The sequence below is a fragment of the Pelodiscus sinensis genome, chromosome 31, assembly GCF_052426305.1.
Source record: "Pelodiscus sinensis isolate ZL-2025 chromosome 31, ASM5242630v1, whole genome shotgun sequence".
In the NCBI taxonomy this organism is placed as follows: Eukaryota; Metazoa; Chordata; order Testudines; family Trionychidae; genus Pelodiscus; species Pelodiscus sinensis.
In genome coordinates this window covers 12119787-12143811 of record NC_143082.1, presented here as the reverse complement: position 1 = coordinate 12143811, position 24025 = coordinate 12119787, and the positions used below count along the sequence as shown (strand labels likewise).

The following is a 24025-nucleotide window of genomic DNA, read 5'->3' as shown; positions in this document are numbered from 1 at the left end:
CTGGTGGCATGGAGTGTCCCAGAGCAGAGGGGTCCAGCCAGGGGCAACAGCACAGTTAGCTGAAGGCAGAGGGGGGCTTGTTGGGGTGGAAGCAGAGTTGGTAGGGGCCCTCCCCTAGTGTGGCAAATTCCCTTGTTCGGGACCAGTCAGATCTCGAGGGTGCTGGACCACAGAGATCCAACCTGTACCTTGAAAGCCTAGGTTCCCTGCTGCAGCTGCTGCTTTGAGCTCAGCATACACAGGACGCAGCAGAGCAGCTATGCACAAGGAGACCTGCCTGTAGGTCCATGAGCCACGGCCTCACCTTGCTCTGTTCTTTGCTCCCCTGAGTTTGTGTGGCTACTGCTGCTCTGCCATCAGGGCTGCCTAACTCCCTTCAGGACTGAGGAGCCAGAAATCAAGGTGTAGGCATGTTCCCTCCCTGCCCTGAGCTCCCTTCGATATGCATCTGCAGCCTCTCTGGGCTAGGGGAGGTTTGGGAAGCAGCCTGGCTGGAAGCACATAGGCTGTGGGAAAGACCTGCCTTACAGTGCTTAAATGTTTTGCAAGGGAAAAAAGGACAATCAATCATTCTTCCTGACCTGTATTGTCATGCGAGTGTTTGATGGTGGGTGTCTTCACCATTCATCTCCTTTATCCTCAGAGCACGGAGGTTTTTAAGATGATTGTGTATCTCTTTCTTAACACTTTTGTTAAATTAAAATATGATTTGGAGAAGTTTGTCTCTTCCGCAATGGGGGGAGAGGCACAAGCAGCAGAGTGGGATCCACTTCATATCCTTTCCCACCAGTGCCTATCTTCTGTTCTTTACCAGCACCCTCGTGGATTCCTTTAAGCCTAGGGCTCCATTGCAAAGCCACCACTAGTGTCTCCAAACCATCTTTATTATGTAGACATACATAAAATACAAGGATGGGGAGGATGCAGAGACTGGCTGTTTCCCCACAGCTGAGCACATTGTAGTTAGGAGCATTAAGACAGCTGACAAGTTAACTCACATGACGTTTAGACCTGCTCCCTCCTCACAGTTCAGTTGCCTCTCCCCACCCCAACAAAAGATAAAGCCCAAGTACCGATGATTATTAGGGAGAGTAACTTTAACCCCCTTGCAAAATAATCCCCACAAGTGGCTCAAACAGCACCTGGTCCCTCGGTTGGATCCCCTGCTCTAGTTCACGCTCAGGACAGCACCTTCATGCTGGGCTCGATAATCCTTTGCCCTCAGACATTGGTAGCCAGAGCAGACGGCTATTGGAACAGGCCCGCTCTTCCCTTGCAGCTGGCTGGGCAGTGCTGGCTCGCTGAGCCTTAGTATTTGTTGATGCCAAAGACACGCACGCCGTGGAACTGGGGCAGCTTGGGGAGGAGGACGCTGAGGAGGGAGGTCGTGTTGATTAGAAAATGTGCAGGGTCGTATTTGGTATAAAAGCTGGTGAGGAGGTAACTGGAAGAGAGACGGAGGCAGGGTTAGTTCTGCAGCCATCCAGTCCTGCCTGGGGTGACAGCACACAAAAGCAATTTCTGAGGCTGGATTGGCAGCTGAAGACTGAAACCCTCCCTATAGTGGTGGGGGGGAGGGGTGTGATGTAAGATTCCCCAGCCAAAGCACCTTACCCATGCCACAGAACCATTTCCCCTGCATGGCCAGAGTCCAGTCACTAGAGCCCATGCTGCCCTGGGTGCTTCAGTGGTGCCAGCCAAGGGGCCAGCTGCTAGCAGCCAGGGTGCTCTGTGCACAAACTAGCCAAGGACTGTTATGATACCCACTGGTTTGTTTCAGGCCAGAGAGCTTGTACCCTCTAGATGCAATAGTCAGAGGGCAGCCACGGGGCTCTGGCCAGTTCCACCAACAACCAACGTACTCTATAGCCGAGGTGGCTTTCCCTGTATAGGAGAGAGCCCAGCATAGGCTAGTGATTCAGTTTGGCTTCATGCAGACTACAGTGGTTCCATCCTCTCCTCTGGGCCAGTCATACCTGCTCAGCTAAAGCTGGGGCCCTGCCTCGTGAGGTAGAGTCTTCTTGGCCTACACAGGGATACTGGAGAGGAGGGGAAATATAGGTAACCCCACTGAATGCCCAGGTGCTGTCACTCTGGTTTGGAGCACTCCTACCATAGGCAGGTCCCAAAAATGAAATGCCACCCGGAGCTTTACAGATGATCTGCCACAGCAGGAACAAACACTTACAGGACTACCGGCGAGATGCTGAGGAATTTGCGGGAGGAGGTGCACTGCGTCCCATAGTCTATCTGTTCCCAGTGTGTGAGGAGGCGATCCTTGCCCTGGTCCGGTGTCTCAAATGGGGTTCCTTTCACAGTGTGAAGAAACCAGTACATAACCTGCAATTTCCACAGGAAGGGAAGGTGTAAGGAGAGTGGCAGTCCTTCTGCTGTTGTACCATTAGCACACAAGTGGGGCAAGAGCGGACAGGACCCAAAGCTAGAGGGCAGCAGATCTATGGAACTCATTGTTACAGAAGACTAGAGTCAAACAGCATGTTCAGTTTTAGAAAAGGTCTGGCTGGGGAGACAAGTTCTCCTTTTGTAGAGGCAGCAGTGGGGGCAAAGAGGGGCAGGGGGCCTGTGGAGCCAGTGCTTGGGGGAGCCAGCTTTTAAGTGGGTTCCCCATAGCACTGGCTCCTGCCTGTCCTGTCCCCCCCATTGCCTCTGAAGGAATCAGCAAGGTGCAGAGGCAGATGGATTCGCAAAGCTGGCACACACACAAAGCCAACTTAAAAGCTGGCTCCTGCCTGCTTCCCCTCCACGCTATCAGAGGCAGAAGTGTGGGGGTGGTGGAGCAGGTGGATCCGGTGCTTGTGGGGAGATGGTTTAAAAACCAGCTTCCCATGGAGACCGGCTCTCACCTCCCCCCACTTGCTGCCTCTGATACAGAGGTAGCAAGGGGGTGGAGGGCAATGCACGTAGTCAACAGGATTAACCAATAAGCCCAAGCTTGTCGGTTCATCTTGTAGTCATCTACATGTTAACATCCCTACTTTCTAGCAGTGCAGGAAGACACGCTGGGAAGCTGAGCTTTCACTAACCAGGTTGTGTATAACATTAGTAAGGGTCCAGACCACTGGAATGCTGAAGAATGGGATGCTGAGGAGAATCACATGGAGAACTCCCACCGAGATCATGTAGGCCAGCCAGATGCCACGGCTGTTCATCACCCGGGTGTTGGGATTCACCTCACTGTGGGCCACCCCAACATTCATTCTGGAAGAAAGAGAGACAGTGGTGGGGAAGTGCAGTCAACATTACTCAAAGACTATGATGTTTTCTGATTCCAAGACGTGCCTGATGTTGTCCTTCCTTAGGATCCTGACTTTTTGCATATGCGCATTCCAGGTTCCTAATACTTATCTTTCTGTAACATCTTCCAGGCCAGTGCCCCCAAATTCTTTATAAATATTAATGCATGAATCATCACAGCCCTCAGGTGGCCACAAACTGAGGCAGCAACAGTTAGAAGTGGGGCCCAGGTGTAGCCTCCTCATATAGCCCCTACTTCCTGCCTAAAGCTGGGGAACAGAACCCTGGCATCCTGACTCCCAGCTTCCTCCTTTCCCTTTACCCCTCACTCTAATCCATTAAACAGCTCATTAGTGACTTTGTAAGTCTCTTAAGCAAAGCTGAAATTGCAAGACCCTAAGAGCTGCTTTACTCTGTAATTCAGGTCTTCATTTCTCCCCCTTGTTATGGCTGTGCAGCCTCCCCATACCCACTGCCCCTTCTCTTCCTCCACGGCTCCTCTTCCCAGCCCTTGTAACTGTGGTATCCAACTAGTTCTATAGCCAACTAGCCACACACAACCAGCCAAATAGCCACACGTGGATAGTGGCTAGCATGTTGGACACCACGGCCAGGCTTATCCCACCTCATCACTCCTCCTAGGAGAGCAGTACCACCTAGCTCTCTCAAGAGTACGTCTCATCAGTGGCTCCGGAAGCTCTTCACAAAGGAGGGCACTATCAGGCCTTCCATTCTACCAAAGGGGAAACTGAGGCACTGAGCGGGGAAATGACTTGCTCAAGGATGCCAAGCAGGCCAATGGCAAGGCTGGGAACAGTCCCTCCTTCTTCTCCTCCCCATCCCCCATCCCCCACAGGCTGCCCCCTTTCCTCCTCCCCATCCCCCATCCCCCACAGGCTGCCCCCTTTCCTCCTCCCCATCCCCCATCCCCCACAGGCTGCCCCCTTTCCTCCTCCCCATCCCCCACAGGCTGCCCCCTTTCCTCCTCCCCATCCCCCACAGGCTGCCCCCTTTCCTCCTCCCCATCCCCCACAGGCTGCCCCCTTTCCTCCTCCCCATCCCCCACAGGCTGCCCCCTTTCCTCCTCCCCATCCCCCACCCCCCACAGGCTGCCCCCTTTCCTCCTCCCCATCCCCCACAGGCTGCCCCCTTTCCTCCTCCCCATCCCCCACAGGCTGCCCCAGCCTACACGTGCCCCTCCTCCTCACCCCACAGATTATTTGTCCCCCTACACGTGCCCCTGATTTCCCACCCAGGCCGCCCCGCCCCCCACATGCTGTCCCCCTCCCCCACATAGGTGCCCCCCCATCCGTTCCCCCGCCCTTAGGGGGCTCCCATCCCTCACTCACCTGTCGGCAGTGGCTGAACCTTCCCTAGCTCGTCTCCAGGAAGTGCCAGTGCCCACCCCCACAGCCGCCCTCTATTGGCTGCCCACCTTTCCCTTCTACGCGCTCATTGGCCTGCGTGGTTGTCGCTCCTCTCTGCCCCGCCCTTCCTTCCAAGGCAACCAATAGGAAGCCACCGGGCTGGGGAGGGGGGGGTGGCTGGGCTAGTGGCAAGGCGCGCTCTTGAGCGGGTCGCGCTTGGGGCGCCTGGTCAAGAAGAGCGGCTGCCATTGGGCGGCGGCCCGTCCGGGGTGGGCGGGGCCAGGTCGCCGCGAGCTGAGGGGAGGCGGCAAGATGGCGGCGGAGACCGTGGAGCTGCACAAGCTGAAGGTAGCGGAGGGAGGCGCGCGGGCTCCCCGTCCCCATGGCGGGTGGGGCCTGGCCCCGGGGCTCCCCCCGCCTCTGGGCGCCTGCGGGGCCGGGCGGCTCCCCCCTCCCTCGGGGTGGGCCGAGGCCTGAGGCCCGCTACGGGCTCGTCCGGCCCCGAGCGCTGCGAGCCCCTGCGGGCGGGCGCGTGTCCCGGGGGGGGGGGGCGGGGGGGGGGGGTCACGAGACGCTCGCACCCTGCTGGGCCTGGCACCCGCTTCCAATGCGGCTTCCTCCAAGGACACCCCCCCCCCCGGGGAACTGCGGCCCCCCCCGGGGAACTGCGCCCCCCCCCCGGCGCATGGGATTTCCACTCTGCGCGCGTGTCGTGGTGAGCCCCCCCCCCCCCACGAGGGGGTGCTGGCTGTTGCACGCTCGCCTGGCAGCGCCACTGCTCCACGACCCTTCACTTACGCCTCCTTGCACGCCAGGTCTGTGTCTATCCACCTCTGGGTTTTCTCCGCATCCTTCCCAATCTCTACCTCAGGAAGAAGCATCGCCACGCCTGTGTGGTGCACGGAATAGGCCTGTCAAAGCTTCAGGGGAAGAAACTTGCAGAGCAAGGTTGTGGCGTGTAAAATAGTCTGGCAAGGATTGCAGTGGCAGCCAGTATTTAGTTTTTAAATGAGCCTCGGGACAATACTGAAAAGAGTTCACTAGGGCCCAGGCAGATGGACTGGATAGTCTGTCTCTTTTGTCTCTAACATCTAAGGTTTCAGTAACATGACTGCTGTGTCAGACAGAGGGACCTTTATCTTAATTTCTGGCAAACAGTCGGACAGGGACGCAGGTATTTTTATTTCTTCCTTTTTTTTTGGGCGGGGGAGGGGAACAGATCATAAACAGAGGAACTGACTTGTCCAAAATACAGGACTGTGTAGCACTTTAAAGACTAACAAGATGGTTTATTAGATGATGAGCTTTCGTGGGCCAGACCCACTTCCTCAGATCAAATAGTGGAAGTAGGTCTGGCCCACGAAAGCTCATCATCTAATAAACCATCTTGTTAGTCTTTAAAGTGCTACATAGTCCTGTATTTTGTTTCAGCTACAACAGACTAACACGGCTACACTTCTATCACTATTCTACATCCTGACTTGTCCAAGGCATCAGTAAATCATTGGCACAGATTAATCTATCTTCATCTGAATCTATCTTCAAGAAGTCTTGGCTCCTAGTTTCCTGCGCTAACAACTGGAACCCATTCCTTCCAAAACCCAGCAGTCATTACTCCCAGATTCTTGGCACTAGGCATTATCTCCTCTATGCTCCTTCAGAGTTTTCAGTTGACTGTTACCATAACGCTAATGGTAGCAAGTAGCAATTGGAAGTTCTTCATAACTTGGGTATTTTGGGGTGAGTAAGGAGGTGTAATTATACTTAAGAAGTGTGATTTAGTGAGGTTGTTCTGTAGCCATGGTGTCCAACCAGTTCTGAAGCAGTAGCTCCTATACTGGCTAATGCTATAGAGCAGTGTTTCCCAATTTGATTTGGCCATGGAACCCTTATAAACTCGAAATAATTTTGCAGAATCCCAATAATAGTCTTATATGTGGAGCTGAAAAAGTAGGCCTCAAATAAGTAAGGGTAATAATAAACAAATGCTAAACAAGGTCATGAGATCAACATTTTGTTTAATTGCACATATTTAAAAACAAAAATCACATTTAATGTGTACAAAAAATAAAGCTAAAAAACGAATCTGAATTATATTTACAGTGGTTTACAGTGGTATTTAATAGGCGATTGTAGTACTGACTGTGTGCGCAGCGCTGAGTAGTGATATTGTCGTCTCCACTCTCTGGCTACGCTGGCATTACACAGGGACACTTACCTTGGCAAACACAAATGAAAATTGTTTTCAATAAAATTCATAAATGCTTAAATATTTTTTTAAAATCACAAAATGTTATTGTAATGGAATTTTCTCGCGGAACCCTTATTTTCACTTCGTGGAACACCATTTGGGAAACACTGCTATAGTAAACTAGCCACACTCAAGTGGCCAAATAGTCACTAGCTTTTTGGACATCACAGTTCTATAGTAACAACTAGGGGTGTTAAATTGCAGTTAGTAAGCTTATCAAGTAGCTGATGGAATTTCCATCGACTACTCAATTACTTGATAAGGGGGTTAGCTCCAGGGGCAGCGCAAGTTGGGACTGAGCGAGGGACTGCCAGGCTCTTACTGCATTTAAAAAGCAGAGCCACAGTGGTCTGGGACTGGGTGCAAGCTGGGATTCATCTGTCCCTGCTCATGCCAGGTCCCCCGCTGTGCCTCTGCCTCACGTGGAGATGGTCCTGGGGAGAACTGGCTCCTGCTCCCCATCCCCCTTGCTGCCACCTCTGATACAGAGGCAGCAAAGGTTGGGGGAGAAACTAGTTGAGTAGTTTGTCTCCCCACCCTTGCTGCCTCTGTATCAGAGGTGGCAGCAAGGGGGAGGGAGAGTAGGAGCTGGTGCTAGGGAGAGCTGTAACAATCCCTAGTAACAATTTACATTTTTCTGCTACTTTTGCTTAACATGTCTGCAGTTTAATTTTTGTTCCAGTCCCCAGAGCAGCTCAGAATCTGCAGGATGTAAATCGCTTTTCAAGGGGAGCACAGACTAGATTCAGACCCTCTATTAATATATCTTTTGTTCTTCTCAAGCTCTGTATGTTCAAGACAGGTGCTTTGCAATCCTATCTCAGAGGGATTAAGGCAATTTACAAATGGGAGAAATGGAGGCACAGAGAGAATTACAGAAATTGTAATGGAGAAATTCTAGTAGATTATCTGACTCCCTTCTACTGTAGCACTGTTCCCTTCTACAGGTTGAACCCTTGGGACCTGACTGGTTCCAAACAAGAGAATTTTCTGTACCGTGGGAACTTTGGGCAGGGGGTTGGACTCGATGACCTCCTGAGGTCTCTTCCAGCCCTAGGTTTCTATGATGCTAGGTCAGTATTGTCTAGCAACATTGCCAATGCATCCACTGCTTACGGGACTGTTAGAGCACATTTAGAGGTAAATCAGAGCTAAAAAACAGCACAGGACATGGAGCACTAGGACTGGTGGCTGTAAACCAACTTTATGGGACCATGGGAAACTTGACCGCACCCATGAAAAGTGAACATCTGTTTAACTAAAATCATTCCAGATGATAGATGTTTCTGGATGAGGGAGTTCTGGATTAGAGAGGTTCAACCTGTGGTACATTTTCTGTGGAATCCCAGATGTCCGGGGTAAAATAAATATTAAGGCTAAACAAAGGGAGCCAATGGAGAGGCTGGAAAGAACCCAGTCCTTTACTCCTGGTCCCTCCAGCTCTAACCATTAGACTTACTGTCTTTTCTTTTGTCAGTGCCAACCCCCATGGTTTATCTTATCTGATCAGTGTTCACTTCTTTTTATCCTTTTGCTTTGGTGGTATTCCTCCTGTTCTTTGAATTAAGTATGCTAATGGGAAGTCTCTTTTGGTATGCAGCTTGCTGAACTGAAACAAGAGTGTCTTGCCCGTGGCCTAGAGGTGAAAGGAAACAAACAGGATCTCATAAACAGACTCCAGGCCTACCTTGATGAACACGGTGGGTAATCTATTACTCTGGAACAAGCTTTTTAGTTTGAAGGTCCCACTAGCAAGGTTGATTCAGGGTCCAACTTTGTTTTTTGGCCTCTTTCTTTTTTACAGGAATTTTGAACTCTCCCTATCTGGCTCCTTTTTATAGGATCCTAGCTGTTGTGAACTTGGGCTTGCATTAAGAGCAGTCCTGTGACTGCAGCCCCTGACAGTCTCCCTGATAAGACAGTCCTTAGAATTTTCTTGGTGATAGGCCCAAGTCAGCAGTTGTTCCTTATCTGGAGCTCCAATCCTACTCCAAGAGTGTATCAAGAGTGATTGTAATATTGAGTAATTCAAGCTGTGGGCCTGCTGTAAGAGCCTGATTAGAATCATTACAACATGAACTTTCTTACTAGTGTGAAGAACATGAGCTTTTTAGGAGTTAATATCTCAGGCTGGACAGGTGATTTGCAGTAGCAATTGATCTGTGTGGATTTTTTTAAACATTCTTTTAGCTGAAGAAGAAGCAAATGAAGAAGATGTTTTGGGAGAAGAAACAGAGGTAAGTGCTATTTCTGTTACCAGATTATCATATTGTGAGTCTATGTAAGATGTTGCTGTGTACCAGTTTGCCTGATGTAGTTTCCAGCCTGCTGGCAATGAACAGATTAGTGCCTTTATAGCCACAAGCATGGCTAAGCTGTGGCACATGAGCTGCATGTGGCTCTCTTAAAATTAAAGTGTACCTTCTGGGGAGGGGGGGTTCCACATACCCTTTCTTCCATTCTCTACCTTTAAGACCGAGCAGGGGGAGATAGGGGCCTGCTCAGTTTTGCCCTGTGGTGGGGCTAGGGGGCTTCTGTCCTGCAGTGAGGGGGTCTAGAACAGTGTTCCCTCTATTTTTTTCATCCATGTGTGGATTTTTTTCCATCCATATACAGAATAAAATTTATGTGCACTGAGGTATGTGGGGCTCTGCACCACCAGTAGAAACAAAAAAAAATGTAGCCACGGACACTCTGCTAATCAGCTGGGTGGTATTTGAATCTCTCCTTGAGTGACTGCACAAGTGCACAGCTTATAAGAAACACTGAGGGCTTTAGCCCGGGGTAGGGGGAGGCGTCAGGGAAGAAGCCCCTTGCCCCAGTAGATGCTGCCTCCCAGGGTAGGTTGTGTACATCTTATGTCCTTCAGGCATCTAAAGATTATTGTATGCTCCTTTGGGAGGGGAGAAGGTTTGGGTATTCCTGCTATATCCTGTCAGTCACTGTCACAGTTGTGGGGAGCTACACAGTGCATGAACGGTAGTGTATTTGACATTGTTACTGATGGGTTTCTTGGGGATTACATAACCTTGGTGTGTGGTGGACATTACATTCTTTTAATGCAAGCCCTAAGTGTGTTGTAAATTGAGTTTGCTTTAAGCCCGTGTCAGTCACTGAAGAACAGATCTTACCACTTGGAAAATATTGTGCTTAAGAAAAAGCGGAAAAGCCCAGGTGCTTCACATAGTGTTGTGAAAGTGAGTGGGCACAGGCATTCATAGCCAGGTTGCCTTACAAAATAAGATTCAGAACTAAGAACTTGCACTCCAAGGTAAAGTAAAGAGCTCAACCCCAGAAATACTAGTTAATGTTAGGAAAACTAGTCTCTGGTATTTCTATCTGTTCCCAAAAATCATGTTCCTTACTACAGGCAGTCCCCGAGTTACGCGGATCCTACTTATGTCGGATCCGCAGTTACGAACAGGGATTTTCTCACCCCGGAGGACTGGAGCGGTGGGACGCCTGGTCCCGCCGCCTGCCTCCTCCGGGGCGAGAAAAGCTGCTCCCCATCTCCCTGGTCTGCTGGGGGAGCCAGCAGACCAGGGAGACGGGGAGAAAAGTGGCAGAGGACCCGGTCCGGACCCACAGCGCTTCCAGCTGGATCAGCTGAGCTGGATCAGCTGGAAGCGCCGCGGTCTGGCCCGGGTCCTCCGCCGCTTTGCTCCGCGTCTCCCTGGTCTGCTGGGGGGGGACGCAGCTAGTGCCCCCCCCCGCAGCAGACCAGGGAGACGTGGAGCAAAGCCCGGGGCCTGTGGTAGAGCAGGTGGGGCGCTGCCGGTTGGTCCCGCAGCACTGCTGCTTGGCGCTACTGGACCAACCCGGCAGCACCCCAGCTGCTCTGCCCCAGGCTTCCTGATTCAGCTGCTGCTGATCAGTTTCAGCAGCGGCTGAATCAGGACGCCTGGGGCAGAGCAGCTGGGGTGCTGCTGGGTTGGTCCAGTAGCGCCGAGGAGCGGCCACGCTACTGGACCAACCCAGCAGCACCCGAGCTGCTCTGCCCCAGGCATCCCCAAGTCAGCCGCTGCTGAAACTGACCAGCGGCTGACTACAGGAAGCCCGAGGCAGAGTTGCTCTGCCCCGGGCTTCCTGGAATCAGCTGCTGATCAGTTTCAGCAGCAGCTGACTTGGGGACGCCTGGGGTTCTTAAGTTGAATCTGTATGTAAGTCGGAACTGGTGTCCAGATTCAGCCGCTGTTGAAACTGATCAGATTCAGCAGCGGCTGAATCTGGATGCCAGTTCCGACTTACATACAGATTCAACTTAAGAACAAACCTACAGTCCCTATCTTGTACGTAACCCGGGGACTGCCTGTACTAAGTAAATAGATCCTTGTGTGTGAATGTGGATCTTTGTGGGTTTATTTAAGTAAATTATAAAACTATTTAGGTGAAGAAGCATAGTGCTGGGTTTGGATTGTGCATATTGTGTAGTTCTTGTGTTCTTTGCCAGCTACCTCGGTGAGAGAGGGTAGGCTATAGTACCCTGGAGAATGTTCTCATCCCAAGCATGTTTCCTGTATCCTCAGAAAAAAGTATTAGCTTTGTCAAAACAAATATAAACTGTAAATCGCTATCTCTAAAATAGACTATTTATCCTGGCACTTACAAAACCTAAGAGTTCTTAACAAGACTCAGCATTAATAATATCCTTGAGCTTGCCCACAAACCCAGAGGAAAAGTAGAGCCAAAAAAATCTGTTGGCAATGTTGTTAAATTCGGACCTGACATGTGCAGGCACATCTTTGCTGGAGTCAAATCTGCATGCATCATCTCTCGATTTGACCCCATGTCTGTATTTTTAAATACATTGTGATTTAGTTGTTAGGCACTTTAAAATACAAAGTTCAGTAAAGAATTTTTTTATATTAATACTATGAGTTCAGGTGTGTGTGGGGGGGGAAGCCCACTTAATCCTGCAAGCACGTATGGAACTTTATTCATGTGAACGGTCTCCAGGGTTGCAGAATCATGCCCCAGAATATTACTGTATGCAGAATCCAGGGTATATCTTATCCCCTTATATCATTCATTGTTAGGCTAAGTATTTCACAACTGCCTTACTAATTTGCAAAATAAATACCCAGAGTAGAATCATAGAACCATAGAGCTGGAAGAGTCCTCAGAAGGTCATCAAGTCCAGCCACCTGCCCTAGGCAGGACCAATCCCAACTAGGCATTTAAATAAATCTAGGCATTTAAATAACACCGTATGGTAACTCCAGATCGCTATAGTGATTACAGGAAGAGCTAAGTATTGTCTTTATATAGAAGCTTTCAGCTGTTTCACTGTATCTGTTTTCACAGCACCCTTCATGCAATAGTGTTGTCTGTAGTATTATCTCTGTTTTTACACATGGGGAAAGGTTAGAGGTAAAGCGATTTGTCTCGAGAATCAAGGAAGGCTGTTCCAAAGTCAGAGATGCAGGCTTTGCACTGCCTGTTAAATGTCAGTGGTCTGGTCCTAGAGCAGTGGTCCCCAACCTTTAGAGGCTCCCAGGCGCCTGGGAGGTGGAGCTGCGCGTCCGGGAGCACACCAGAGGACTGGGATGCCCTTGCACCCGGCGCCGGCATGTGCCATAGGGCCGGGGCTGGGGCCGCCTGAGCGCCTTGTGCTGTGGGCCCGGGGCCTGCGCTGCCGCCCGAGCCGCGCGTCTGGGGCCGGCACTCGGGTGCCGTGGGCGGGGCCGGCCCAGGTTGTTGGCGGGTGCACACACATGCCCCGGTGGGTGCCATGGCGCCCGCGGGCACCGCATTGGGGACCACTGTCCTAGAGTCTAATGTCTAGGCTACAGTCCCTTCTAATAAATACTAACAAAGCTCTTGCAGTAGACAGCAGTGATCCCCCAGTGAGGTGCTCTTTGGCCAGGCTCCCCGGATTTCTGTGCTGCCTTCTGAGGAGAATGTCCATGTGGGATGGCAGCCCAGAAATTTTAGCTTCTGGTTTAAGGCTGAGGGTTTGTTAAATGATCAGGAAGAAAGTGCATTTAGAATGAGTAGATAGGGTCTCTCTTGGGCCTCTTAACCTTCAGAGACTTTCCTCAAGTGTTGCCAGGGCAGCTGATGAGATGTTGCAGTTGACAGCCCTGTGGTGTAAAAGAGAGAGCTCTGGAGACACGGGGCTCTCAGTTGGGTTCATTTTCTACTTGGTTTGCCAGAGCCTGAGAAAGTTGACCTTCAGAAGACATTGCAAAGCCTGTCTCTTTCCCAGGGGCTGGGTGTGGGGGAAAAGGTCAGATCTGATGTGCAGAGATTTAGGGGGAGAAGAGCACGCTGCCTAGGGCACTGTCTCCATTTTAATTCTGTATATAACATGGAAAAGCTGTTTCCAAGCACTTAATGCCCTGGGTAGATGTTTGTAAGTAATCAAAATCTAGAAATGTTGGTTGTGCCGCCTCCTATTCAGATGGCTGGTGTATTAACCTGACCCACTTTATCAACTGATTGAATTGCAGGAAGAAGAACAGAAGCCGATAGAGCCTCCCCCTAAAGAAGAAGAGCCACCTGAAAAATCAGCTGATGTGTAACTATCAATTCCTATTTAGGTCAAAGCTTGTTTCTGGGGCTGTAACTGAGGGGCATATGTCTGGGTATGGAGACGGTAGCACTGTATGAACATTCACTAGTTCCATAGTACCTACTTCAAAGGAGCTGAAATCTACAAAGATATGTATCAGAGATGTGTGTGTTCAGGTGACCTGGTAGAATGAACATCAGGTGTGCAATGCCCTGGAATCCAGGAATCACAGGTTCACATCCCAGAAGGTTAGGCTCTGCCCTTCATTCTTCCCTAACAGTTTAGTCAGTGTGGATCTTCTGGAGGAGATTTTGAAAACCAGGGCCCCCCTCTGCCCTGTGTGAGCACCTAACATACCTGACACCTTCTGTGAGAGCAGAATTCTGGCCTGGTGTCCTTTCCTCACCTTGCTGTTGAACTGGCTGCTGCTGTCCACCTCTGAGGTGGCTGCATTTCAGGAAAGCTGTATATAGTGTGTGAAGGATTTAGGGATGAAAGATGCTATAGAAATGTAAAATATTCATCTGACTTGCAGTCACTTGGCCTAGTTGTCCTCTTCCTTCTCTTGTGAGGATATCTATGTTGTATCTTTCCTGGCTTGTTCCAGTGATCCAGTGTTGGATGGAAGGGAATCGGTAAACTAGTAAATTAGTTTCCTTGCATTTGCATCTTGTCAACAGGTCACAGCGCAGAAGGTCTCTTTCCAGGTTTTTTCCTTTCATGGTGGTTCCTAAGCATTTGCTTAATGGCACTGAGTTGAGTTTCCTTAGTAATCTATGGACAGGTGTTTGCAGGGGGAGGGAGGAAGGGCGCTTATCAGAGCGTTTTTTGGCAAAATGGAAATATGAAACAAATGTCCAATTTTTGTTCTTGTTTGGATCCGAGAGGATGCATCATGTCTGTGTGAAGAGACCTTCTTTCAGAGAAACTGAATGCTGGAGGTTAAACCCCGGTGCGTTCCTGCTAGTAAATCCCTGCAACACTGATCTTTTATGTGGTGCTCCTTGTCAGGCAGGGAAGTATTTCTCCTTATTTTTGTTGGATGGTAAAACCAGGGTGTAGAGAGGTAAAGTGACTTTTCCAAGGCCACAAAGGGAGTTATTGTCTCTGCTGCAATTGGAAATCAGGAGTTCTTTCCTCCCAGTCCTCTCCCTAACTCTCACCCCTCACTACAGGAGGGTGTCCCCAGCATGTGTTTTGTTACCCTGTGCAAATAGTTAACAAGAGCTTGTTAATATTGCCTTCTTGACATTCACTCCTGTGCTGTGTGTCAGAACAAAGCCTCACGTAAGCTGTTGGGATAGCACACAAGTGGTGCAGAGGCCTGGTCTTTGAGTATTTGCTTGCATTATTGCTGTCTTACTGGTGGTTAAATTGTTACTGTGAAAGACATGAGAGAATCTGATAGTGGCTGCTAACGTGGTAGAACAGATTCAAGCTAATTTGAGTTTAGTATTTAATTTTGAACAGCAGGGGGCGTCCTTTATCTGCATCCCAAACAAGTAGGCCAGGAGGTGGCTGGAGAGTAACAAGTCCTGGTTCCTGTTCTGAATTGCTTCCTGTGAAAGTGTAATTAAACCATTACTACCTTTCAGAGCATAAAATGGGAAAACTGTCCAGGGATCTGGAACAAAGGCAGCACATTTCTCTAAATGGGAGACCTTAATGAGGCTGGTTATGATCCACTGGTTTATGGGAGTTATTTGAGGGAGGAGGAACCTGGGAACTTCCGAACTTTGTCTTTTCCTCCTTTGTTTTCTCCCTCAAACCTCACCCCTATTTTTAGAGCATAAACTTGGGAGTACGCCCACTCCATTATATTTGTGTTTAGTCTCTGTGCCGATCTTCACTGTAGCCAACTGTGCATTGTTAAAGAAGCGTGCATCTGAATTATCCCCTGAGCTGAAGAAGCTGGCGCTGATCTGGGGGAAGTAACCTGTGGCTGTGCTGTGAACTGGAACAGAGCAATCCTTTGTAAACAAATCGCTGTAAAGGGGCACGTGGTCCAGGATTTGGGCTTCTGATGGGAGCTGAACATTACAGTTGAGAGCCTCTGGGAGATAGGTTTTCTTGGGTGTGTGCAGGAGGTTATTCTTGGGTGTGTGCAAGAATGGTTATACTTCACATTTCTGTATCCCCTCTCAAGCAAGTTTCTCAGAGTGCTCAGAGTTTCCCCTTCCTGCTGTGACTTGGGGAGCATCAACAGTTTGCTCCAAGGCAAAGAGCCTTCCACCCTTTTGAGGTTGCATCGGTGACAGAACTGGAGTAGAATTCAAGAGTGCTTGAACCCCTGGATCTTCTCTGGCTACTAGGCCATGCTCCTTGGCAGAACCCCGAATGGGATATAGGAATTCTGGCTGCCAGGTCCAAGCCTACCCCACTAGTCACACTATAGGTAGGACCCATGTGGCTTCACGAGGAAAGTCCTTCCCTCTCTGTCTTGCCCCTAACCTTGGGTAAGGATTGTATTTCCATCCCTCACGTTCTCTTTGGTGCCTAGGTGCCACATTACAAAGGTTTGCCTGGCAAAGGGCTGGAGGAGTGTTTGTGTCTTGGGGGTGATGGCTGAGGGTCCTTTCATTCTGTAGATCATGAATCCAGTGATGCTTGGGGTGTGTTGCTAATAGCAGAGGTGGAGGGAGGTAACCCGGTATCTTTGCTACTGGGACATGTTATCTTAAACTAATGGGAATTCTTTGTTTGGAAATTAGAATGGTAAGTATAGGTTCCTGGCTCTGATCCATCTCTCCCTTTCCCCCCATCTTCTAGGAGTGCGGAAAAGAAAGTGGTGAAAATAACATCAGAAATACCACAGATGGAGGTACGGTTCCTGTCTTATTCCCTATCCCTTCCCTCCTTTCAGGAGTACCTGTTTTAACCTGTGTATATGTTTTCACATTTGGGGAACCTTCCCTTAACTTCCCTATCAGAACTTCCTTTGTAAACTCCCTGTTCAGCTTTTCAAGATTTTATACTGTGATTCTATGTTGCTTTAGGCTGCAGATTGTTTTAAAGAGATGTTTGAACTCTTGGTGCATTTTATTTTGACACCAGATTATTAAGACCTGTTTTTGTCAGTTGTCTGTTTGCATCCATTTCCCTCCTTTCTCATGTCTGCCATTATATTCCATGCACCTAAATTCATCCCTAGGTTGTGATTGTATTGCAGTCAGTGGAAGAATTCCATCCATAGTGTCCTCTAACGTGAGTTGGCTGAGGAGGTTGCTAGAGAAGGACCCAAAGACCAACCTCCCTTCGTTACCACAAGGGTGTATAAGCTGCATTTCTGTTCCTGATGTCTCTAGGATTCAGAGCCTTATCGCTGGACGGCTGTTGCCAGCTCTGTTAGGCTGTGGAATATCTTGGATTCCTTGAGACATGTCCAGCTGGAGAGGATAGAGAATATGCTGTCGGGAACTTTGCTGTCTTGTTTCTTTTCCCTTCTTATTCTCCATAACCAGGTCTGAAAACTCAATTTGTGTCTCCCTGCTGTTCAGCCATCACCTTGAAGTTCTAATCTTCTGTTTGTGACACAAACAGCTCCACAGCAACCAGGGGGTGATGTCGCAAATGGAGGATTATGATTTCAACTTGGGGAATAATGAGGGAAAATACGAAGAAACTGATCTGAGGTGGAACTGGAACAAATCAGAAAGGAGGGCTGTCTTGCTTGCTTTGTGCGATGCCTTTGGCATTAGCTGCTTAAACAGCTCATTAAATGCATTTGCTGACAGCATACCTACATCCTTGTTTTCCGTTCCAAACTCTGCCAAGACCAGTTCACAAAGAAAACCTGTATTTATCATGTAAACTTGTTTCATGTAACTTTTTAATCAAGGTACCATCTGGAGCAGATCTATGTAGAGTGGCATCCCTCTGAAGTTTCCAGGACTCCTGGGTTCTAATCCCAATTCGGCCACTGGCTTGATAGGTGATCCAGTGCAATTCATTTCAGCTTCCTGGGCCTCATTGGTCCAAACAAATGAAATGCAAAGAAATGTAAAGTACGAGCCTAAGTAAATCACGTTTTCTAAAATTCTGTTTTAATACCATAAGGAGCTTAGTGTAACAAAGATTTAGTAAGTAGTTAAGAACACAAGCATTGCCTGGATCAAACCAGTGTTTCGTCTACTCCAATATTCTACCCCCAACAGTTTCCAATACTAGCTGTTTCAGTGGTAGATGCAAAAATATGCAGATAAATTCCCCCTCTCCTAGCCCATAATACCCAGGCTGGCATGTGCCCAAAAGCAGGAGGGTGTATAGCCCTTCCAAAGCTCTTGTCTGTAGTTTCATTGTTTGCTGTAACAACTCTGGATACTCTTATTGTTTGTATAAATGGCTAGTCCTTTTCTGAACCTTGCTAAGTTTTGGCAATGAGTTTATCAGGCTAATGCATGAACAAATATTTCCTGTTACCAGCTTTAAACATGCTCCCTTTGTTTCACTAAACATATTCTTCTTCTTGTGCTGTGGGAGGTGAGTTGCAGAGCTTGGTCTGGCTTTGCTAGACCATGATTTTGTATACCTCTTATCACATCCCTTCTCATGGGTATACAGTCACATAAGTTTTTCCATGCTCAATGCTAGTTACTTCAGCTACTTTTTAGTCCTTGGCACTAAAATTCCCAGTTCTTCTTAACTGTAAAGCACCAAATTAACTTCATGGTCTTGTACGAGTAATAATAAGGCACTGATTGGCTGATCAAATTTATCTTTGTTTAATTGTTTAAAAATACTTAAACGTTATAAGTGTTTGTGAGTGTATATAAACATACAAGCACCCTGTGCTTTCAACACTTTCATCTTTCGCTACTTTCCGAGGGAGAATGTGCATCTAGGTCCAGGAGAGCTTTGTCTGTGGGGGCGGGATGTCAGGCTGGAGAATTTCAGCATGTATCGTACTTTCACTGAGTGGTAAACTCCACTTGAAAGGCTGAGCCAGGCTGTGTGAATTGTGCCAGTCACCCTCCCAGACTTGTTCTAAGATTCAAGAAACAATGAATAGCCCTTCTTTTCCTGCGTCTTTCTCCTTCGTTTCACTTCTTTAAAAACAATGTTTTTGTTTGCCTTTTTTGCAAATCAACTGAGGCCTGTTGAACCTGCTGCCGCCTTTGTAGTCAGTGCCGGGGCTGCTGCTTATTTGCTTTTTTGCAAGAGGTTCTCCCCGGATGAGATGTGCAAGGTTCTGTCTCGCTGGCTTGGCATTTCGGTCTTCTGCCCAAGCAGCAGATTTGTATGGTATAATAATAGGCAATCTCCATTATTATTATCTCGTAGAACTGGAAGGGACCTTGAAAGGTCATCAGGTCCAGTACCCTGCCTTCACAGCAGGACCAAGTACCATCCCAGATCCCTAAATGGCTTCCACAAGGATCGAACTCACAACCCTGGGTTTAGCAGGCCAATGCTCAAACCACTGAGCTATCCCTCCCCCTAAGTTTAAAAAAGAAACAAGCCCATCCTTTTGCCTCTGGGTCAGCATGCTAATCTCTCACCTTTGGCAAGTCCCTTTCCATACAGATGTGACCTGCTCTGGCCAAGTGAGGTGCCCAATGCCCTCGGCTCACATTTGAAGTTGGGGAGCTGCAGGTGCCCAGGACTTCACCAGAGAAAAATGTTCTTTGGGATCAGATAAATGATGATTATGTTGTTCAAGGCCATAACAATGTATCTCCTTTATTTCTGGGCCTGTATCTCAAAAGTTTAAGGAATTGCCATGATCCAGATCATGCAGTAGCTTCTCTCTCCCTCTGGGCTGAGGGCAAAGCCGGTCAGATGCAGGTCTCTCCTCTATCACTCTATTAAGGCAGATCTGAGATGATTTTACACACCTTTAGTATGGTTTTCCTCCTGTAATGCCTTCTCCAGGATCCTTCAGTCCTCACAATCCACCTTTGAGGATGGGAAATCACTCTGCTTTAAGCAGGGAGGAGGAGCTGAGGCACAAAGAGGTGAAGAAACTTGCTTGTCATAGTGAGTTTCTGGCAAACCTGGGAATGGAGTGCAGGAATCCTGACCCCTTTCATTAAATTCTAGGCCACAGATTGAGTGGCCTCTTGGCCCTCTTGCTTGTTTGGTAATGCTTTTTTGGAAACCAAATGCAGGTGCCCCTGCTTTGAGAGGCATCTCTGAACTGGCTATCCATGTCATTGGATTAAGCCTTGCCCTGTTTCTTCACCCTGTTTCAGAGAATGCAGAAACGAGCTGAGAGATTCAATGTCCCCGTGAGCTTGGAGAGTAAGAAGGCGGCGCGAGCGGCTCGGTAAGTCTCTGGGTGGAGCGTTGTCACCTTTCCTGATTTAGTGTGAGGCTGCTGGTCTCAGTGATAGGTCTTAGTGATAATTTAATATGGATTCTTGGCACCACAATGTGGGGCCTAGGACAGTTTTGGGGGTTGAAAGTCTCTGGATTTTTGATGTGCATGGAAGGAGAAAACTGCTGCTTAATTGGAATGCCTTTTGGAAAGCTGCTGACCTGCATTTCTGAAAGACTTTGCCCACTTTATAGTCCTTGATGCTTGTCCTAGTATGCTGCACTTGTCAAGTATCAACGACTGATGCCTCACAGCCCCTGCATTGGTGCCTTCCCCCTGGGACAGGGAAGTCGTTTATCACCACTTACAGATGGGGGAAATTGACCCATGGTGTGCAGAAGGGACTTGATCAAGATCATTATTGGCAGAGCACAGAATACAGACTGGGAGTCCTAGAGCAGAAGCCTGAGTTGTAACTGCTAGGTGACATTGCCTGCCTGCCCTCCTGAGTTTCCCAGGTGGCTAAGGCAGGGGAAGATGCTGCTCAAAATATGAGGCAAGTGTTTGGTATTCGGCACCTGGACTGTACCTTTAAACCTGATTTGCTACCGCTAGCATAGCACACTTTATCTGTGCCACTGGCCCTGATCCTAAACCACCAGGAATGTTGCGTTCTCCCTGTGATATGGAGTAGCAACGGAAATGTGCAGTGTGAGGGGTTTTGAGGCTGCTTTATGGAACAATGGCGATGATGCCATCCCTGCAGGTATTTTCATTTTGCCCAGAAAAGACAGCAGCAATCACAACAGCTGTAGGATTCGCTGGAGTGTCGCCAGCTAACCCCACCCAAAGGCCAATTTGTCTCAAGTGCTCTCATGAAGAATTTTTGATGGGAAAGCTCATGCTACATCTTATGCTTGGCGAGTCTGATGCTTTCATACCCTATCTTGTAGCTCTGAGTCTGACGAAAATCTATTTACTTTCAACAGCTTTGGTATGTCCACAGCTTCGACTAAAGGTAAGCAAGTCAAGTGCTAGCCTGTGGAATTGCCCTTCAGCAACTATTTAACACTTCCTATCCAAAGTGAGTCAAATGGGCTCTCGTGTTCTTCCTACTGCTTTTAAGTTCCTTTCCCTAGTGATCACCAGAATTAGTGGGCTGGATGAACACAAGATAGAAAAATGGAAGCACACCATTGATGGTTCTTTTTCAGAGTGGCTCCGAGCTGCCCTATTCCAGTGTGCCTCTTACTTGGGCCTAAAATTGGCTGGACACTAATAGCTAGATCCTTGCTTAGTGCCCAGCTGCCATGTGCAATCAGCAGGAGCTGGTCGTCTTGGAAAAATATAACTCAGAATTGTCAAACTCCTCTTGTGAGGTGGCGGAGGGCTATATGTATTTGTACAGATGGGAAAATTGAGTCTGGGATGAAGTGACTTTGCGCCAGGGTCACGCAGTGAGATCGTGTCAGAGCCAGGATTAAAATGGACTTCAATTCTTGGCTCTCTGACTTGTGTTTCTCCCTCACGTTCTAGTGAGCTACCTAGCTAGTTCTGTTCAGTCATGATTCAGTGGCGATTGTTTAAACTACACCGTTGTCAAGGAGGTCAGAGAACTCTGTGTAAAACTGTTCTTGTCATTTCTGGTCACTAACTGTTTCCTCCCCTTTCCTAATCTCAGGTCTGTCTGCAGACGGCAAGCCTACGGTAAGGAATGCATGTTGCTTATAATTATAGCTGTTCATGTCCCCTAAACACAATGCCAAAGTGTTTAGCTTGTTCAGACAAGTCTCCATCCCCAGGAGTAAATAGTACACCCCCAAAATAAACCAGGTAGGATATGCATGGGGTTGCTTAAGGTTATATGAGCATTAAGCTTGCTAGGATCCCTCCTTTGCAATATTTGGCTGCCTCTCTCAGCTGACCGCACTCATGGATAAGCTGGCTTTAGAACTAAATGCCTGAAGGAATAAAGGCAGATATTTTATTAATATTGCATGCGAGCTTCTCGCTTGTGTGCCTTGTGTTCTGTGTTTGTCCTTTTTGCTTGAATTGATTGTGTGCATTGCTAGATTTTGTACAGCCTGCTATTTTCCTACAGTAAATGATCCTTCTTTTCTAAGGTCCAAATGGTGCACTGTTCTACCTCCAGATATTGACTGTAATGTAAGGTATTAAAGTACAGGGAGGGCTGAAAGTTATGTGCAGCCTGTACTACCACATAGTACCTTTGTGTTTGATCATGATGAATTGTTGCAGGATGCAACAGAAAGCTCATTTAAGCAAGATTTTTGTCTAGACCAGGTTTCTCTTGTGCTGAGTGTTTTTGGAAGATGTTTTGCAAATTCTGCTCATAAGAAAGTTGGTATCAGGCACTTCCGTTTCCTCCATGGTGCTACATACTGTAGAGTGAAAGCCAAAACTGGGCTTCATTGGACTGTGTGATACTTCCCCCAAGGGAAACCCCATTGCTTGTGACCTGGACAAAGTGAGGGGCTTGACTAGCTGTGTCCTAGTAGTTCCTGAAGAGTAAGAATGAAGTGTAGAGGTTACTGCAAATGGCCGGAGCTGGAGAGAGATGGCTGGTGTGTTTGTCCGAGAGGCAGTGTTTCATTCCGCTGAGTTAATTGTATCTGGCTGCTGAAAGAAGAGAATGAAGTGCATTCGGTTTACTGTGTAAAGATGAGGAATCTGTTAAAGTTGCTGAATTCACCCTCTGTAGCATTATCCTTTGGGCCAAGTCTGAAGCTTTAAGACATGCCTGTTAATGAAGCATGGGAGCAGAATACAGCTCTCTGGAAGTTTGCGGCCGCTTTATTTGGGCCACTGTTTCCTGCCTTGTGGATCCTTTCCCCTCTTCAGCTGACAGGTGTCGCTGCTGAGTCTGCGGACCTAACACAAAGAGGGAGTGCTAACAGGAGTGTTGCTCCACCAGGTTTTCCACACACCCAGCAGAATGGGCTGCTGTCTGCCCTGAGACCCGTCTGCCACGAGCTGCCCTCTCCCAAGCACAGTTTTTCAGCTTCCCTAATCTTACAGTTGAAGTGACAATGACTTAAACGTTAAACTCTTTCCTGTGTCTTTGTAGGTAAACATGGATAAATTAAAGGAAAGGGCTCAAAGATTTGGTTTGAATGTCTCTTCAGTCTCCAAGAAGGTAAGGTGCATTGGCCTCTAGGACACTGTCTGCACCTAAAGATTAGCATAGTGCACAGAATAGAGACAATTCTAAGTCGTCTTGCCTCCTGAGACTTTGCCTCCCGTCACTGATACCGTGCTCCATGTACCACACCCCCAGGGGATTCTTGTCAGTATCATTTTCCTTACACCAAGACCTTTCTTCTATTTGCTTGGGTTTAATTTTGTTGGGTTTGAGGAAGCCTGACTGCCCAGGTTGATAGAGGGCTCTGTTCCGGGGCTGTCCAGATGAGCTCCTCATACAATGTGGGAAGCAGGAGACGGTGGAGGAGGCTTATAACAGGATTGTTCTCAGACATTTGATTTGTGTTGTATAGGTGGATAGACCTGATTCAGTCTTCACAGCTGAACTTTTTCCCCACAGTAATGTCTTCTCCTGGGATGAGAGGATAAAGCTCAGTTTGAAAAGTGACTCAAAACTGTAATGCATCAAATGATTGAAAGTGCTAGACAGAGTTGTAGGTCCCCTGCACCTTCAGGCTCAAACGTGTGTGCGTGCGTGCACTCTGATTGGAAATACAGCAAAGGATGCACAATTCTACTTTGCCTGGAGTGCCCAGAGCTCTTTGGAGACAGGATGGCATGTGAGCTGTCACCCTATAAATGTAAAGAGGGAAAAGAAGACTATGGGAGCACAGGCATCCTCATCAGTACGACAGTCCCCAGGACAGAAATGCTCTTCAGGAGGAGAGAGTAAAATGGATGGGTGAAAAGAGTTGTATCTGGTCCTGTTTGGGGGAGGCAGAGAGTAAAGGGGGATCAAGAATACCCTCTTACATTGACATAGCAGCTCAGGAATAACCACCTCCTCTGGGCTGAAGGGCAGCTGTGATTTAACGGTGCACGACGACACCGCACAACACATTAGGGCAGTGAAGAAAAATCCTGCCTAGTTGCAACGGCTGTGCTAGTAGGATTTGGAAACCCTCTTTGAGAGGGAGTGTAAGGGAATAGGTTTGTCATCTTCCCTCCGCCATTGAAATAAAACCCCTCTGCTCCCACAGGGTTTGTCCCGTGGACATTTTAATGCGTCTGTTTCTTCATCAAGTCTGAGTGAATTGCCAGGCTCGGCAAATGTGGAGCCAGGAAGTTCAGTGATGTAGAAAATAACTGGTGTTGGAGGCCACTGTTCCTCCCCCTCCCCCATCCCTTTAGGGATGGGAGAATCAGGCAAGTGCATTAAA

General features: G+C 48.4%; 2 protein-coding genes across 5 annotated transcripts in view; one reads left to right on the top strand and one right to left on the bottom strand.

Annotated features, from left to right (window-relative positions):
* Positions 1–863: 863 nt before the first annotated feature.
* ORMDL2 (ORMDL sphingolipid biosynthesis regulator 2) lies at positions 864–4702 on the bottom strand. The gene is made up of 4 exons (XM_075901948.2): positions 4605–4702; positions 3045–3219; positions 2189–2340; positions 864–1444 (listed from the first exon to the last, which is right to left on the bottom strand). The coding sequence occupies exons 2-4, from the start codon at positions 3216–3218 to the stop codon at positions 1309–1311; spliced, it is 462 nt and encodes a 153-aa protein (XP_075758063.1). The 5' UTR covers position 3219; positions 4605–4702; the 3' UTR covers positions 864–1308.
* Positions 4703–4811: 109 nt separating this feature from the next.
* Positions 4812–24025, top strand: part of SARNP (SAP domain containing ribonucleoprotein) — a 51444-nt gene continuing 32230 nt past the window's right edge. For 3 of the 4 annotated variants that reach the window (XM_075901945.2, XM_075901946.2, XM_089774672.1), the window contains exons 1-9: positions 4812–4970; positions 8474–8573; positions 9064–9110; positions 13326–13393; positions 16157–16208; positions 19579–19652; positions 20633–20661; positions 21325–21350; positions 22732–22800. In XM_075901945.2, coding sequence (XP_075758060.1) covers positions 4935–4970; positions 8474–8573; positions 9064–9110; positions 13326–13393; positions 16157–16208; positions 19579–19652; positions 20633–20661; positions 21325–21350; positions 22732–22800 — 501 coding nt within the window. In that variant the 5' untranslated portion in view covers positions 4812–4934. The remainder of the gene's footprint in view (positions 4971–8473; positions 8574–9063; positions 9111–13325; positions 13394–16156; positions 16209–19578; positions 19653–20632; positions 20662–21324; positions 21351–22731; positions 22801–24025) is intronic. The other variant, XM_075901947.2, reaches the window with a different exon arrangement.